The sequence below is a fragment of the Nycticebus coucang genome, chromosome 5 (assembly GCF_027406575.1).
Source record: "Nycticebus coucang isolate mNycCou1 chromosome 5, mNycCou1.pri, whole genome shotgun sequence".
NCBI lineage: Eukaryota > Metazoa > Chordata > Mammalia > Primates > Lorisidae > Nycticebus > Nycticebus coucang.
In genome coordinates, this window is record NC_069784.1 from 43,417,340 (window position 1) to 43,434,575 (window position 17,236).

Below are 17,236 nucleotides of genomic sequence, written 5' to 3' on the forward strand. Positions count from 1 at the left end.
TCTTTTAACCTGATCAGGCTTTTAATTTACAACTCAGCATTAATTTACAGTCATACTAATGCCAACCCTGCCTCTGCCTCAGGGTTCCTTGGTTTAACCTCTCTGGACTTGTTTCTCCATCAGCAATAATTGTCTTGCCAATTTCATAGTCATTGAGGGACCAAATAGAGAAACAAATGCAAACACTCCTTGATAAGTATGGCATTAAATATAAATGAACCACCATTATTATTTTTAAAGTCTTGTTTATAACCATGGATATAATACACAGCTGTGTGAGCATGAGGTGGTCAGACGTCACTGTTCTAAGCTTTCTGTAACATCTACTTCAGGAAAAATAAAAAATTTCTTCACATTCAGCCTTTGCTTTGTTGATTGCTCAACACCCTCTTCATCTACTTGTCCCACTTGCTTTTCTGAGTGTGTGTTGAGGACAGCATTCCCCAGAACAGACACGCAGGTGCGGTCTCACCAACATTTACCGACCTCGAAGCTAGAACAGAAGCTGGAGGTGCACAGGTGAATAGACAGGGTCTCAGCCTTCAGGAGCTTACAGCTTACAGGGGTAACTGGTAACATGCTTTGTGTTAGGTGAAGGGCAGTTCACCGCAGACAAGCAGCAGTGGGAAGAGAAGGCCCGTTTGGCTCTGGAGATCGCCCTAGCTAAAAGCGAGGATAGAAGCTCCATTCATGTTTGCAGCTGGTAAAGCAGCCCTTCTGTCACTCCTCTTTCTGCGAGCCCAGGGAAGATAAAAAAAGTCCTTGTCTACAACAGATATACCCTTAGATAAAAAAAGAATCCTTTTCTACAACAGATATACCCATAGTCAGAACTCGGCGCTTGGCCCCATTAGTCCCTCTTGAGGAACCACTGCGCCCTCCAGCGGAGGAACCGCGGCAGAACGTCCGAGGAGCAAAGTCCCCCAACACCTTCACGTTCTTCCTCTAAAGGAGATCCGCGGTTTTTTTGGTCCCGCCCCCTCACGGAGTACCGCCCCCCGACGCAACATCATCATGTGGCACCGATTGGCTGGATCCTGTGCGTGAAGGCGTTGCGTGTGGGGCGGGCGGATGAGCGCTGTCCGTAAGGCCTCAGCCGAGAGTCCCCGGCCGCCGCCCCCGCTGTCGCGCCGCATCCGCCCCTCGCCAGCCTAGAGGATACAGGGGACAGCCAGCGTGCTGAGTGATTGCGCAGCCGCTAAACATCTGCGCCATCCTCCTTTTCTATCAGGCGGCTCTTCTCGGCCAGGCCCAGGTCGAGGGGGAAAATGGCGCCGGCGCCCCTAGGCGTCCGGGAGGAGCGGTTGCTGGAGTGTCGGTCCGACCCACTCTCCCGGCTCCTTTTCCTTGCCCAGACGGCTCTCCTCCTCCTGCCCACCGCCCGAGCTGGTGTTTGCCCCGCACCCTGCTCTTGCCGCATTCCTGTCCTGGACTGCAGTCGCAGGAAACTGCCCGCGCCGAGCTGGAGGGCGCTGTCGGGCTCGCTGCCCCCTGACACCGCTAGTCTGTGAGTAGAGTGGACAGGCGGAGTGACCGAAGGAAGGGGGGCGTCCCCGCCAGGGGGGAGCAGGAGGAGCCCGGCCTGGTCGGAGGGCGTGGTCCCCATCCTAAGTTAAGAAGGAAACTGCTACTGCCATCCAAACTTTGTTTTGGATGATGGGAGTATGAGGCCCGGGGTTAAATTTCTTGGGGCCAGGGGGTCTGATTTCTAGAACTGGGAAGGAATTGGGGCCGGGATATTTAATGTTAAGGACTCAGCAGGTCCTAGACACCACCGTTGACTCAGGACGGTTGGGGGGCGGGTCGATCACCCACTGATGCTCCTTGCCCACTTCGGACTGCATCATTTGGTGTCCACCATAGCTTGAATCTCAGGCATGTCATTTTATAACCAAGATCGCCAAAGACACAATAATTGCCTTGTTCACATATTGGCTCTTTTTTGCTGTAGTTATAATGCTTAGGGGTTAAAAACTCATGTATCAGGAGATTCTCTACTAACGTAGAATATTTTTATAAGTAGCATTCTTGATCTAATTTAGGATTCACTGTAAAGAAGGGAAGGAGTATTTGTTTCCAAAGTCATTTGATACTTTCATTGTTTTCAGTGTATTTTCTTGTGGCAGAGAATACCCAAATCAATTCTGTTTATGTATGTATGAGAAGCAAGTACAGTGGTTGAAAGAATTCTGGAGTCTCTGTTGCGGAGTTTTCACATTGATAGGCCTTTATTAGACAGTGACACCTGGAGAGCTCGTTAGTCTGAGTCAGCTTGGTGGCATTAGGAACAACAGTAGGTATTAAATGCTGCAATTATGGGGCTTAATTACTAATACACAGTTATTTTTCTTTCACTAACTGAACAACACGTTTATTGACAGACTTATAATAGAGTGGTCACTAAGAAAGAGTCATCACTGAAAAGAATAGCTTGAGGTGCAATTAAAATATGAGGGCCTGATTGGATTTTCAGTGGAGATAAAGTACAAGTAGGTCTGTTGCAGAGGCTCAGAGATATTTATATATTTGCAAGTAGTTAGCACGGATAGGAAGGCAAGCTATCTCATATAGTCATGGAGAAAATTAACATGAATAACCAAATGTTGTAAGCATATAACTGCAATGTAATAAGATGCTTTCTGTTGTTTTATGGTAGTGATACTTGTAGCTAATTCTGGTTTTGTTAACCCAAATTATATTTAACTATTTGTGTCAGTGTACAGTGTAGTCTGAAATCCATCTAGCATAGCATCTTTGTTATGCAGCAAGTGCCTTTTTCTAAGAAATTTTTGGAACAGCTACCTGATTATGACATAGTATATCTGGCGCAGGTTTAAAAACAAAACAGCTTAATTTAGCTGTGTTTGAAATAAATATGACATACTTTTTAAGGTCCTCCATTGTTAGGTAAACATTAATTAGAAATAATTTTGTGTAAGGTACATTTATTTTGTGTCTGTTTGGTTTTTGTTTAAATCAAAATAAATTGCCTAAATCCAAGTGACATTCACAAATTTTAAGTGTCCTATAATGAAATTGACATTTTCAGTTAAAGTGAAATGCCTTAGCAATTCTATTGTATAAATATAATTGGGTGGAAGTCCTATATTAATAGAACACAGAGTATGAAAAGATAGGATTGTACTGTTTTATATTGAGAGATGAAACATTGTTCAGCAGTTGCCTTTAGCTATAAAACCACCAAGTACATTTGGGTTTCTTTATGTAATTTTGAATTTTTAAAGCACATGCCATGCTTCAAATATATTAGTGATTCAAACTCAAACGCTCAAACTTGTAACCGTCATTAAAATGTGGACAAAATTCATTACTTGTTGCCCAGGATGGAGTGTAGTGGACTTATCATAGCTCACTGCAACCTCAAACTCCTGAGCTCAACCCATCCTCCTGCTTCAGCCTCCCTTTCTGAGTAGCTGGGATTACAGGCATGCCCCACCTTGTCTGGCTAATTTTTCTGTCTTTTATAGAGATGGGGTCTCACTCTTCAGGCTGGTCTTGAATACCTGACCTCAAGTGATCATACGGTCTCAGCCTCAGACTACCAGAGTGCTAGGACTATAGGCATGAGCCCCAGTGTCCGGCTTTTCAGATACTCTCTTTATAAGAAATTCTCTCAAAAATATTATTTTGTTATTCAAAAATTAATTGGATACTTCATGCATGCAGAGCTCTGTATCACATTGTTGTGATTACACACCCACACACACAGTGTGTATGTGTCTTGGAAGACTAGGTATATCAGTCAGCTTGTTTGCCAAGTAAGAGTGCTAGAACCCCTTTTCCATCACTCATTTTTTGTCATGATTTCATGATAGCACAGAAATACTAAAAAGTATATACTTTTAGAGTTAAAACATTCTATAGGTTATTTAAATTTAGGTTTAGGTTTTTCTTTTTTTTTTTTTGAGACTGAGTCTCACTTGGTCACCCTCGATAGAGTGCTCTGGCATCTGAGCTCTCAGCAACCTCAAACTCTTGCGTTCAAGCAATTCTTTTGCCTCAGCCTCCCAGGTAACTGAGACTACAGGCGCTTGCCATGCCTGGCTATTTTTAGAGATGGGGTCTCACTCTTGCTCAGGATGGTCTTGAACTGCTGAGCTCAGGCAGTCCACCTGCCTCAGCTTCCCAGAGTGCTAGGATTACAGGTGTGAGCCACCACGACTGGCCTTTAAATTTAGTTTTAATGAAAGATTTGGAACCTTGTTCTTATTTTCATTTCACTGTAAACTGCCGAAAATTTCATCATGGATTGGTATTTGGGAATTTTTGCTGTACTAGAATCGTTTTATTGGATTATATATGTATTTAGTTACTTGAAGTTTTTTAGTGCCATTTTCATTGTAATTGTTTATAGTTTGCTTGCATTTGTTTCTTTGGAATGGCTGTAACAGATTAGTTCTTTAGCATACAAAGAGGACATTAGCTTATGTTGATAACTCTAGGGAAGTCTTTAATAGTCACGTGTAACTTGAACTTCAACCTCTGTGGTTACCTTAATGACTTTGGCAAAACGTTTTCAGTTTTAACATATGTATTCAGTCTTGAACCCTTCAGAGATCCTGAGCTCACTGCCGCTGACTTGAGTGATGTCAAGCAAAAACTGCAAAGCTTTTCTTGAATTTTCTATTTCCTTCCTAAAAGGACAGATAATTTGTAGTAAAAAAAAAAAAAAAAAAAAGAGGAAAAATTCTAAACACAGGCACATTAAAAGTTACTACTAACTCCAGCTCCCATCTTACTCTGTTTATGGGGTGTTTTGTTTCATTGCCTCAAAAGTCAGAAAAACTTTTTGTATGCACAAATAATCCTTCATTTCTTCTGATCATCTTTGGTTTTTGTAGGGCTTTACAGCATCTGTTAGATCTTTACTAAGTATCAATGGATAATTAGTTGTGTGCGCAGTATCATGAAGGCTTTCTTCTGTAGTTTGAGTTTTTAATAGTCTGAAGCTACATACCAGCCACCTACTTCTAAAGTTGGGATGCTTCAAGTGCATTAGGGATGTCTCTCATGTGTGCTACACACACCTACCGGTAAACCCTAAATTAAATTGGGGATGAGGGTGGGACAAATTGCTATAATGTTTCTAAAACCCCATCTGCAGTAGAACCTCTGTAAGTTGACCACCCAAGGGACTCTAACAAATTGGTCAACATACAGAGATGGTCAACATAAGGGACTAGGCCTTAGTGGTACGTGTCTGGTCTGTGAAAATTCGATTAACTTGAGGTGGTCAGTGTCAGAATTTGGTCAGCGATGGAGGTTCTGTTGTACTTCGTCCTTGTCTTATATGTTATATGTTACTGCTCTACACGTAATGGAGTTTCACTTTTCAGTCATTTTGAAGTATATATGATGTGCTTTTCTTTCACTGCATTAATGATTTTAACATATTTTGTCTCTTTTATCTTGGTATATCTGGGGAAGAGGTAAATAGAAGATGGGAGCCCACAAAAATTTAGTGTGATCTTTGAGGCATTTTTGTTAGTTGAGAAGATACCTGAACAAGAAAGCCTGCAATGAGAGAGCCTTAAGAAATCTGATCTAATACAGATGTGATACAGAGGTCTTAAGGTTGGTTGTTGCACAAATATACTCTGGATTATACTTTAGATTGAGCCCAGCATAATTGCATCAATTTAAACAAGCAATTGTGAGAGTGCTTGTTTTGTCACACTTTTCTTTAGCATTGATTATCATCTTAATTTTTTTTCCTAATTTAGTTCAGGAAAAATTTTGTTGAGTTTTCATTGCTTTTCTTGCTACGTTTCTCTTCATATTAGCATTGCCTCTACTGTTTCCTTTACCCTAAATGGCAATTATTTTAGATGTGAGAACCAGTTGGAAAGGAGAAAGTGTGCTAAGTGTATTCATAAGGATTTTGACCTTTAACCTTTACCCTTTTTGACATAATCTTTTTATTTTTATAGATTTATGGGGTAGATGTGCAGATTTGCATAGTGATGAAGTCTGGGTTTTTTGTTTAATCCTCACTCAATTAGTGTATGTGGTACCCATTAGGTGATTTCTCATCCCACACACTCTTCTCACTCTCCTGACCTTCTGAGTCTCCAGTGTCTAATTATTCCAGTCTCAATGTCCATATGTACTCATTAATTTAGCTCCCACTTGTAAGGGAGAGCACACGGCATTTGACTTTCTGAGTTATTTCACGTAAGATAATGGCCTCCTGGCTGGGCATGGTAACTCATACCTGTAATGCTAGCACTCTGGAAGGCTGAGTTGGGGGGATTGCTTGAGCTCAGGAGTTTGAGGCCAGCCTGAGTGAGACCGACACTGCTGTCTCTACTGAAAGAAAAATTACCCAAGTGTCATGGTGTTAATAGTCCCAGCTGCTTGGGAGGCTGAGGCAGGAGGATTGCTTGTGCCCTAGAGTTTTGAGGTTGCAGTGAGCTGTGATGACGCCACTGACTCTTTCTGGGGTAACAGAACGAGACTCTCTCTCTCTCTCTCTCAAAAAAAAAAAAAAATGGTCTCCAATTCCACCCATGTTACTGCAAGGCATGATTTAGTTCTTTTTTATGGCTTAGTAGTATTCCAAGGTGTCCATACAAGTGTACCAACTCTTTTGATACGATCTTGATAGACATGGAGACAGTAGCTGAGGGATCAGGAAGGCGATGAAGGCTCCTACTGGAAGAGGTAAACCTAGTGTCTTTAATCTTGCTTTTGGCTCCACTCCAGCCTCAAATCTTGACCCTCCTTCCCAGTGAAATACATAACAAAGAATCTACTGATATGTTTTGCTGTATTTGTCTCGGACTTAATTTAAAAAATCCTATTTTAGAAAACACTTAAAAATTATAAGAAAGCATATATAATCAAGATATAAAATTACGCAAAATGAATGCATTAAATAGAAATAAAATCATCCCTTCCTCTATCCCTTCCATTCCACCCTCTTGTAGTGAAAATGGAAATGTGTAGGAATTTTATCTTTTTTTTTTAGAGACAGAGTCTCACTTTTGTAGCCCTCGGTAGGGTGCTGTAGCGTCACAGCTCACAGCAACCTCCAACTCTTGGGCTTAGGCGATTCTCTTGCCTCAGCCTCCCGAGTAGCTGGAACTACAAGCGCCAAGCACCCGCCACAAAGCCTGGCTATTTTTTTGTTGCAGTTTGGCTGGGGCAGGGTTCGAACCCACCACCCTCGGTATATTGGGCCGGTGCCCTACTCACTGAACCACAGGTGCCGCCCTAGGAATTTTATCTTGATAGTAAATATTAACTTAGTGGCATTCTGGTGCCTCATTGAGGCTTTAGTTTTAAGGTGACCCTATAAACTCCCAAAAGGTCTGTTTTGTTTATTACTACTTATCGTTGTGCCTGGCATATAGTAGGTGTCACATTTAACTGACAGGTTTATGGTAGAAAGGCAAGAAAAGGCAAAGAATGGAAGGAATCTCAACAGAGCATGTAGATAGATTTGTGGACTAGTGCAGTTCTCAGCCCTGCCTGAATGTAATAAGTTGGAGAGCATTTACAAAATACCAAAGCTTGGGTCACACCCCCAGTGAGAGTCTGATTTGTTAGTCTGGGGTAAAGTGTCAATATTAAAATCTTCCCAATGATGCTAATTTGCAGCAATGGTAGAGAACCACTGAACTGTAAGCAGTTGTTGCTTATTGAATGTTAACTGAGGAGATCTGTGCTTTATTCTTTAAAATTCCTTTATGCCAGTGATTTGATTTTCAGCCGGGGCACACTGGTGTGCAATGAGAGGATTTCAGATATGCTGCGAAATTTTTAAAGATCATTCTTTAGATTGTTTTTGAAAAAAGTTCAAAGCCCAGTAAGTGTGTTTTTACTCTTTTTTTTCTGTGATCAACATAATTTAAGTGTGCCACGGAAGTTTAACTATAGGTTCGAGTGTGCTGTGAGATAAAAAAGGTTGAAAAACACTGCTTTATGCTTTGGAGGACCTGCTCATTTTTATGGAGATTAGCATCCTTATTATGTTAAAAATATTTTGCATTTCCCAATATAGACATATATAATCAGCATGTGAGTAATCAAACAATTACTTTATATTAAGATAATCACTTGGTTTGCTAATACTAGAAAATGTTTTCCTCATCTTAGGTCCATGACATTGTATATGCTTTATTCTTTAAAGATTCTTCAATTCTCATGGAAAACTGGCATTTAACTAGTGAAGAAAAGATTATGTCATATTAAGAACTTAGCAAAAATGTTTTTAAAAAATAATGCATTTTTGTGCCATATTTTTTCTATGTCAAAGTAAATGACTCATTTATTCCATCCTATTTCAGTCACGAAAAATGTTAAGATGTTCAGTTGATGCAAATAAAAAATAAAAGCAATTTAAGTAATTACACTTTATCCAAATTATTAATTTCATGTTTGGGACAAAAACCTGAAGAATGGGATAGTTAAAGTAAATTTTTTTTTTATTACCTCTCTTTCTTTTGCCCTTCTCCAGCCTTTCTCCCAAAAGGCAACCATTGTTCTGTTATTTGTGACAAATAATTGACAGAATAACTTCCAGAATAACTAGTGGTGATTAGCAGTTTTAAAGTTAAACCATAAAGAATGCAACAATAGTGAAGTGTGGTGTAAGTAAATTTGTAATTAAATGCTTCTTAAATTTTGGGTTTCTCTTACAAATTACTCTTACACATCTTATGTCATAATCACTATGATAACTTCTTTATGTAATCAAAATCTTGGCAGGTTGCAGGAGAAAAGCATCGCCAATCCTGAGTATAGTGTCCTTCTCTGAGGAGATACTAGACTTGGTGCCAGGTTAAACTAATTGGGCAGGCTCAGTGCCGTAGCACAGTGGTTACAGCGCCAGCCACATACACTGACGGTGGCAGGTTCGAACCTGACCCGGGCCAGCTAAACAACTGCAACAACAACAACAACAAAAATAGCTGGGCATTGTGGCGGGCACCTGTAGTCCCTGCTACTTGGGAGGCTGAGGCAAGAGAATCACTTAAGCCCAAGAGTTTGAGGTTGCCGTGAGTTGTGATGCAACAGCACTCTACTGATGGTGACATAGTAAGACTCTGTCTCGGAAAAAAAAGAAAAAAAACTAAGTGGATGTTAATGAATGATGGATTACATTAATAAGAAACCCAACTAATCTTTGGCTTTGATTAGCCCTTCTCTGCCAGTAATTTGGGGATAAGATGACCTGTGTTACTGTCTATTCACTTCTAAAAATCTTATAATAACTTAAGTATAATAAGATATAAATAGTATGTGAACCCAGTTGATACCTAGAAAATGCCCCCTAAGGGTGATGGCAAATGTTGTAGCTTTATACATAAGCAGCGATCTTTGTTTCACTATTACTAAACTATTATTTTATTTTAAATTGGTGGAAAAGACATCTTTATACTTGGATAAAATAACAATCCATGGTTTTACTGCTCACTAAAAACTCAGTTCTGTTCACCTGACATTTGAAGGCCAGACGCTGGATTCTAAAGTGGAGTTTACTATTCCATAAGTCAGTCTACAAAATAAGTCTAGTATATTTGTATTTTTCACTATCTTTATGATATGTATTGCTGAACAGGAAGACAAGAGAACATGTGATTATTAGTTTTTTTTCTCCTTGTCAGGTGTTGTCATTAACCTGGTTTGGTCAATTCGTGGCATTATTCTTAAAACATTCTTTTGGAAGAATTATATCAGAAAAGCAGTTTTTTGTTTTTTTTTTTTTTTGAGACAGAGTCTCACTATGTCACAGTTGGTAGAGTGCCGTGACGTCACAGCTTATAGCAACCTCTTGGGCTTGCCTTAAGCGATTCTCTTGTCTCAGCCACCCAAGCAGCTGGGACTACAGGCGCCCACCATAACGTCCGGCTATTTTTTTTATTGTAGTTCTCATTGTATGGCAGGCCCGGACTGGATGCTGGCGCCCTAGGCACTGAGCTACCGGCCGAGCCAGAAAAGCAATAATTAAAATCTTATTTCCCAGGACATTCCCAGGTTAAAGATAGATTTTTTTTTTTTTTTTGGTAGAGACAGAGTCTCACTTTATGGCCCTCGGTAGAGTGCCGTGGCCTCACACAGCTCACAGCAACCTCCAACTCCTGGGCTTAAGGGATTCTCTTGCCTCAGCCTCCCAAGTAGCTGGGACTACAGGCGTCCGCCACAACGCCCGACTATTTTTTGGTTGCAGTTTGGCCGGGGCCGGGTTTGAACCCGCCACCCTCGGTATATGGGGCCAGCGCCTTACCAACTGAGCCACAGGCGCCGCCCAAAGATAGATTTTTTTTTTAAAGTGAGTTTATTTTTATTTAATGTATTTATTTACTTTGAGACAGAGTCTCACTCTGTTGCTGCAGGCTGGAATGCCCTGTCATCAACCTAGCTCACAGCAACCTCAAACTCTTGGGCTCAAGTGATCCTCCTGCCTCAGCCTCCTGAGCAGCTGGGACTACAGGCACCTGCCACAATGCTCAGCTAATTTTTCTGTTTTTAGTAGATATGGGGTCTTGCTTTGCTCAAGCTGGCTTGAACTCTTGAGCTCAAGTGATCCTCCTGCTTTAACCTCCCAGAGTGGTGGATTACAGATGTGAGCCACTGCACTGGGCCTGTGAGTTTATTTTTAAATTAATTACTTTCGTATGGTCAACTATTAACATGGTACAGAAACATTTAAAGTCTTAATAAGAACAGTAAAAAGTTCCTTTGTCTTAAGGAAAACTCACTGTTGTTTCTTGGGTATGCTTCTCAAAGTTTCATGCGTTTCTATTTTTTTTTCTCTTTCTTTAAAAATATACACATAAAAATGAAGTCATACTGTGGTTGCAGAGAATAGAACTTTTATAAATTCTTTAACTGATCTCTTCTTGGTAAAGTATGTAGATTTCTTTTTATTTTGTGGTTTTGCTATTACAGTAACTTGCTGATACCTTTTCATGATTGTATGTATATATGTGTGTAGGGTAGATTCTTAGCAGCCACATCACTGAGTAATTCTAAAAAGTCACCAGTTGTCTTACAATTGGCATCTTATAAAGTTGGAATTCAGAAACAATATTTAGATTACTACTTTAATTAATAGACTAATTATTTTTTTTTGACAGGTGTCACTTTTTTGCCCAGGTTGGAGTGCAGTGGTGCAGTCATAGCTGTCCTCATTGCCTTATGTGTGCTACCATGTGTGGCTGATTTTTAAAAAAATTTTTGTAGTGATGTGCTTTCTTGCCCAGGCTGATCTAGAAACTCCTGAACTCAAGCAGTCCTCCTGCCACAGCCTCCCAAAGTGCTGGGATTATAGGAGTGAGCCACCATGCCTAGCCTAGATTACTACTTTAATAAGTCAGTGTAGGGGAGTAATTCTAATTAAGGTTTTACCTTGGAAAGTGGATTATATCTGCATGTCCATTAGACTCTCAGAAAAGGAGATCGTGTTGGACCATCATCTTGTTTCAAACCTAGTATTTTAATAACGTATTTATACACTGACTTACATGGTAAGTATTTATTTATATTCTCCTGATCTTTTGAGCAATCTGATGAAGTTTGTACTGATACTCTTATTTTACTGTAGAAGAGACTGAAGTTTAGGTTAAATGACTTGCCCAATATCCCAGAACTGGGCATTGCTATTCTTACATCTATCTGTAGAATCCCTGTTTCCTCTTTTGTTGTTGCATTCCCCAGTGGAATAGTCTTTTCAGTCATTAAGAACTCAGGGAAAGGTAATGAAAGAAAATAAAACATGCCCCTTATTCTTTTTTTTAAACTTAGAAGTATTAAGGGGTTGGTTACGTGTATCGAATTTGCTATGCTTGAGTTGGAGGTGCACGTGTACTCCTCACCCAGGTGGTGTTCATTGTACCCCATAGGTAGGTTTTTGCTTATCTCCTCTTTCTCCCTCCACCCTGCTTGATTTCTGCTGAGTTTTACTTCCCTCTGTGCACATGTGTGCCCATTGGTTAGTTCCAGTATAATAACAGATACGTGTGGCATTTTTTTTCCCCTTTTTTTCAATACTTACCTTAGGATAGTGCTCACGAATTTCATCCAAATTTTTGCAAAAGGCCTTAATTTGTTCTCATGGCTGAGTAGTATTGCATAGTGTACATACACCACATTTTGTTAATTGATGGGCACTTGGGTTGATTCCATGTTTTTGCAATTGTGAATTGTGCTGCAGTAAATATTTAAGTGCACGTGTCTTTTTGATAAAATGACTTCTTTTCCTTTGGGTAAATACCCATTACTGGGATTGCTGGATCAAATGGTAGGTATACTTTAGTTCTTTAAGGAATCTCCATGCTGTTTTCTGTAGAGGTTGCACTAATTTGTATTCCTACTGACAGTGTATAAGTATTCCTTTCTGCATCCATGCAGCAACTTTTGATTTTGGACTTTTTAATAAAAGCCCTTCTAACAGGAGTAAGGTCATATCTCATTGTGGTTTTAATTTACATTTCCCTGATAACAAGTGATATTGAGCTTTTTCGTGTATGTTTTTTTTTTTTTTTTTTTTGTAGAGACAGAGTCTCACTGTACCGCCCTCGGGTAGAGTGCTGTGGCGTCACACGGCTCACAGCAACCTCTAACTCTTGGGCTTACGCGATTCTCTTGCCTCAGCCTCCCGAGCAGCTGGGACTACAGGCGCCCGCCACAACGCCCGGCTATTTTTTGGTTGCAGTTTGGCCGGGGCTGGGTTTGAACCCGCCACCCTCGGCATATGGGGCTGGCGCCCTACTCACTGAGCCACAGGCGCCGCCCTTTTTCGTGTATGTTTATTAGCCATTTGTCTATCTTCTTTTGAAAACCTTCTGTTTATGTCTTTTGCTCATTTTTTTAATGTTTTTTTTTTTTTCTTTGCAGATTTGCTTGAGTTCTTTGTAGATTCTGGTTATTAGCCCTTTATTGGATATATATATTGCGAATGTTTTCTCCCATTTTATAGGTTGTCTGTTTACTCTGTTGATCTTCCTTAGCTGTGCAGAAGCATTTTAATTTAATCAAGTCCCATTCATTTATTTTTGTTGTTGTGATTGCCATTGGGCTCTTACTCATAAATTCTTCACCTGGCTCAATATATGGAAGAGTTTTTCCAATATTTTATTCTAAAATTCTCATGGCTTTATGCCTTACATTTAAGGTTTTTGTCCATCTTGAATTAATTTTTGTGAGTGGTGAGAGATATGAATCCTTCTGCATGTGGCTATCCGATTCTTCCCACACCATTTACTGCATAGGCTTATTTTCCCCACTGTATATTGTTGTCTGCTTTGTCAAAGATCAATTGGCCGTATGTGGATATCCATGTTCTCTGGTGTTCTGTTCCATTGGTCTGTGTCTTTATTTTTTGTGCCAATACCATGCTGTTTTGGTTACTGTAGCCTTGTGGTATAGTTTGAAGTCTGGTAATGTTCTTTTTTGCTTAAGATTGCTTTGGCAATTCAGGCTCTTTGGTTCTAAGTGAAGCATAGAATTATTTTTTCTAGATCTGTAAAATACAACATTGATGAAGATTGCATTGAATCTGTAAGTCACATTGGGTAGTACTGACATTTTAACAATGTTTTGAGATAGGATCTCACTTTGTCACTCTCTGTAGAGCATATGGCATCACAGCTTACAGCAACCTCAAACTCTTAGACTTAGGCTCTTACCTCAGCCTCCCAAGTAGCTGGGACTACAGGTGCCTACCACAACACCAGGCTGTTGTTTTAGAGATGAGATCTCACTCTGGCTCAAGCTGTTCTTGAACCTGTGAGCTCAGGCATTCTACCCGCTTCAGCCTCCCAGAGTGCTAGGATTACAGGTGTGAGCTACCGTGCCCAACTCATTTTAACAATGTTGATTCTACTGATTCATGAGCATATGCTTTTCCATTTGTTTGTGACCTCTGCAGTTTCTTTCCTCAGTGTTTTGTAGTTCTCTTTGTAGAGATTTTTCACCTCTTTAGTTAAGCATATTTCTAGGTATTTTATTTTCTTTGTAGGTATTGTGAATGCTGTAGAATCTTTGATTTGACTCTCAGCTTGGCTGTTATTGGTGTACAGGAGTGCTGCTGATTGTGTACATTGATGTTGTAACCTGACACTTTGCTCAATCTGTTTGTCAATTCTAGGAGTCTTTTAGTAGAGTCTTTGGGGTTTTCTGGATATAAGATCTTATCATCAGCAAAAAGTGATAGTTTGATCTTCTGTTTTCCAATTTGGATACCCTTTATTTCTTTCTCTTGCCTTTATTTCATCTCTCATGCCCCTTATTCTTGAATGTTTCTATCTTCCTACCACCTCTAACTTTTTTTCATATGGAAATATTGTACAATATATTACAAATAGTGCAAACGAAGAACAGAAAGTTTAATTTGGAATAGTATCCAATGGTATCCTTATCCTAAAGTAAAATCTTATTTATCCTGGAGATATTTATCCAATATAGCTAGCTATCCATAGTTCCACCACAAAGCAAAAGTGCTTCCTGGAAGCATTTATTCACAGAGGAGACTCTCACCCAGACTTCATTTACTCCTAATTCATATAGTTGTCAATAGCCACTGGGATTTCTTGGCCTATGACAATTGATTAGAAACAATGAAGTAGGAAAAAGGTAAATAGCCTGTTACAGACAGAAAAGCACGACAGTTCAAGAAGTAAGAGCTTTTAGTATAAAGCTGTTAGGGGTAAAGGAATAGCAAATCTATAAAAGTAGACAAAATTTTAAGAGTTGTTTTGGAATTCTTGTGTTTAGTTCAGTATACTAGAAGAATATTCAAGATCATCAGTGTGTTAAATCTCATGGTATGGTAATAAATTATAATAGTAACCCTGAGTGTTTTTTTTCTTTTAATTTTTAATTTTTTTTTTTTTTTTTTTTTAGAGAGACAAGAGTCTTACTTTATTGCCCTTGGTAGAGTGCTATGGCATCACACTGCTCACAGCAACCTCCAACTCCTGGCCTTAGGCGATTCTCTTGCCTCAGCTTCCTGAGCAGCTGGGTACAGTCGCCTGCCACAACACACAGCTATATTTTTGTTGCAGTTCAGCCGGGGCCGGGTTTGAACCCGCCACTCTCAATATATGGGGCCTGCGCCCTACCCACTGAGCCACAGGCGCTGCCTGACCCTGAGTGTTATTTTTAAAAGCAAATTATGCTTTTAGGTATAATTTAACAAGACAAGATTTCTATTCACTCTAACAACTCAGGGATTTCCATTCACAAAAGGAAGGGAAAATTATACTGGATAAATAAATGAAGCATTGTCATACCCAAACATTAAATATAATATTTTCTTTTAACTTTTGCAGAGGTTCCTTTTATTGGAGGTTTCACTATTATTGAAGTTCATGGTTCAACCTATTATTGCTGCATATTCTCAAAAACAAAAAAGATTGTTGATGACTCAGAAGTGTACATGGGTGACTGTGCAGAAGAAAACTGCTCCATCTCCATTGCTATAGGACTTTGTAATTAGCTTGTTGGACTTGATTCTCCTCCTCAAACTGTTGTGATTGCTCCGTACATCATATAAATAATTTACACTCTGATGGTACTGAACAACTGCATTAATGGCACCACATGATAACAAGAACTTTAATAATTCATCATGCATTACAGCTATATCCCTATAGATTAGCATAAGTGGGAGCTGAGTTTTTACAACATTGAGATAAGGCTGTGAGACCTTTACTCTTCAATCATCATATCTATAAATATTCAGATATTAGAGGTGTTAGAAAATAAAGGAAAGATATTGACTGTTACAAAGCTAGACTTTATGTTATTAAGTATTAGATTACTTCAAGTTCAAGTACATTTTAAGGATATTTTAATGGGAGACACTTCGGTTTTTTTGAGACTAAGTCTCACTCTGTCACCCCGAGTAGAGTGCTATGGCATCATAGTTCACAGCAATCTCAAACTCTTTGGCTCAGGTAATGTTGTCTCAGCCTCCTGAGTAGCTGGGACTATAGGCACCTACCACAATACCTGATTAGTTTTTCTGTTTTTAGTAGAGATGGGGAGTCTGTTTTGCTTCATTTATGCTTGTCTTGAACTTCTGAGTTCAGGTGCTCTACCTACCATGACCTCCCAGAGTGCTAGGATTACAGGCATGTACCACCATTCCTGGCATAAATGGGAAATGCTTTGAAAGATAGTTTTCCATTTTAGGATTCTTTAAAATAAATCATCACTTTATGCAAACTTAAGTGGAATTAATGAATAGACATTAGGAAGGATAGTGAGAGACTTCAATTTAAAAAGTTATCTAAATCATTGCTCTAAGTTTTATATGATATTTGAAGTGTTCAAATTTTAGGCTTCTTCAGTCTTTTGGGGGTACTTAAAAAGAGGAAAGCCTCTTAAGGCTTACTTGTGAGAGCAAGATTTTGTGCATACCTGCACACATGTTATATGATTAAACTGCAGAGTGAAATTTATGAAAGTGGAGTATTTGAGTTAATGTTGAGTTTTGAAATGACTTCACCTCTGAGAACTGTTAATGTTGCTTTTAGAAAAAGAAAAAAGACTACAGAAATTGGCAGTGTTTGTGACCCTAGCACTTAGAACACTGCCTGGCCCATGGTCCAGTCAATATTTATGGTATGAACAATGATCAATCTATATAATTCTATTTAGACACCTGCTATTTTGATAACTTAAACAGTTATGCACACTTTTATTCTTTGCTTTCTGATAGTACTACTTTGGGAATATACTGTAGAACCTCCGCAGTTGACCACTTCTTTAAGTTGACCTAATTTTCATAGATCAGACATGTACCACCTATACGTACAGTAGATCTAGTTCCTTATGATGACCACCTCTGTATGTTGACCGGTTTGTTACAGTCCCTTGAGTGGTCAACTTACAGAGGTTCTGCTACATTTCAGTTTATGTTTAGTGTTTTTAAATTTCATTCAATGTGGATTTATTTCAGAAGGGTCATAGAGCCTCATTATATGGGGTTATGACTCATGAGGTTGTTTCAAAGCACATACATATATCCTTTTGACAACATTATCCTGTGCAGAGGCTCCAAAGCATTTCAAGTATTCTTTGGATTCTATTGAAAAGATTCTTCAAAAATACAGAGAAAATTACTTTTCTCCAAATAGAGACGCTAGATAGTTTTCACTAATGCTGAATACCAAGTTGTTAATAAGCATAAATTGAGTTTAATTTTTTTGCTTTAGATTTTTTAAATAATGGTTTCTTTTTTTTTTTACTGAGCAGTAATAAT

At 39.3% G+C, this 17,236-nt stretch overlaps 1 protein-coding gene across 1 annotated transcript in view; it reads left to right on the forward strand.

The window, feature by feature from the left end:
- Nucleotides 1-661: 661 nt before the first annotated feature.
- Nucleotides 662-17,236, forward strand: part of LRIG2 (leucine rich repeats and immunoglobulin like domains 2) — a 61,663-nt gene continuing 45,088 nt past the window's right edge. Inside the window, exon 1 of the mRNA XM_053592890.1 lies at nt 662-1,507. Within this exon, the coding sequence (XP_053448865.1) occupies nt 1,269-1,507 (239 nt within the window). The 5' untranslated portion in view covers nt 662-1,268. The remainder of the gene's footprint in view (nt 1,508-17,236) is intronic.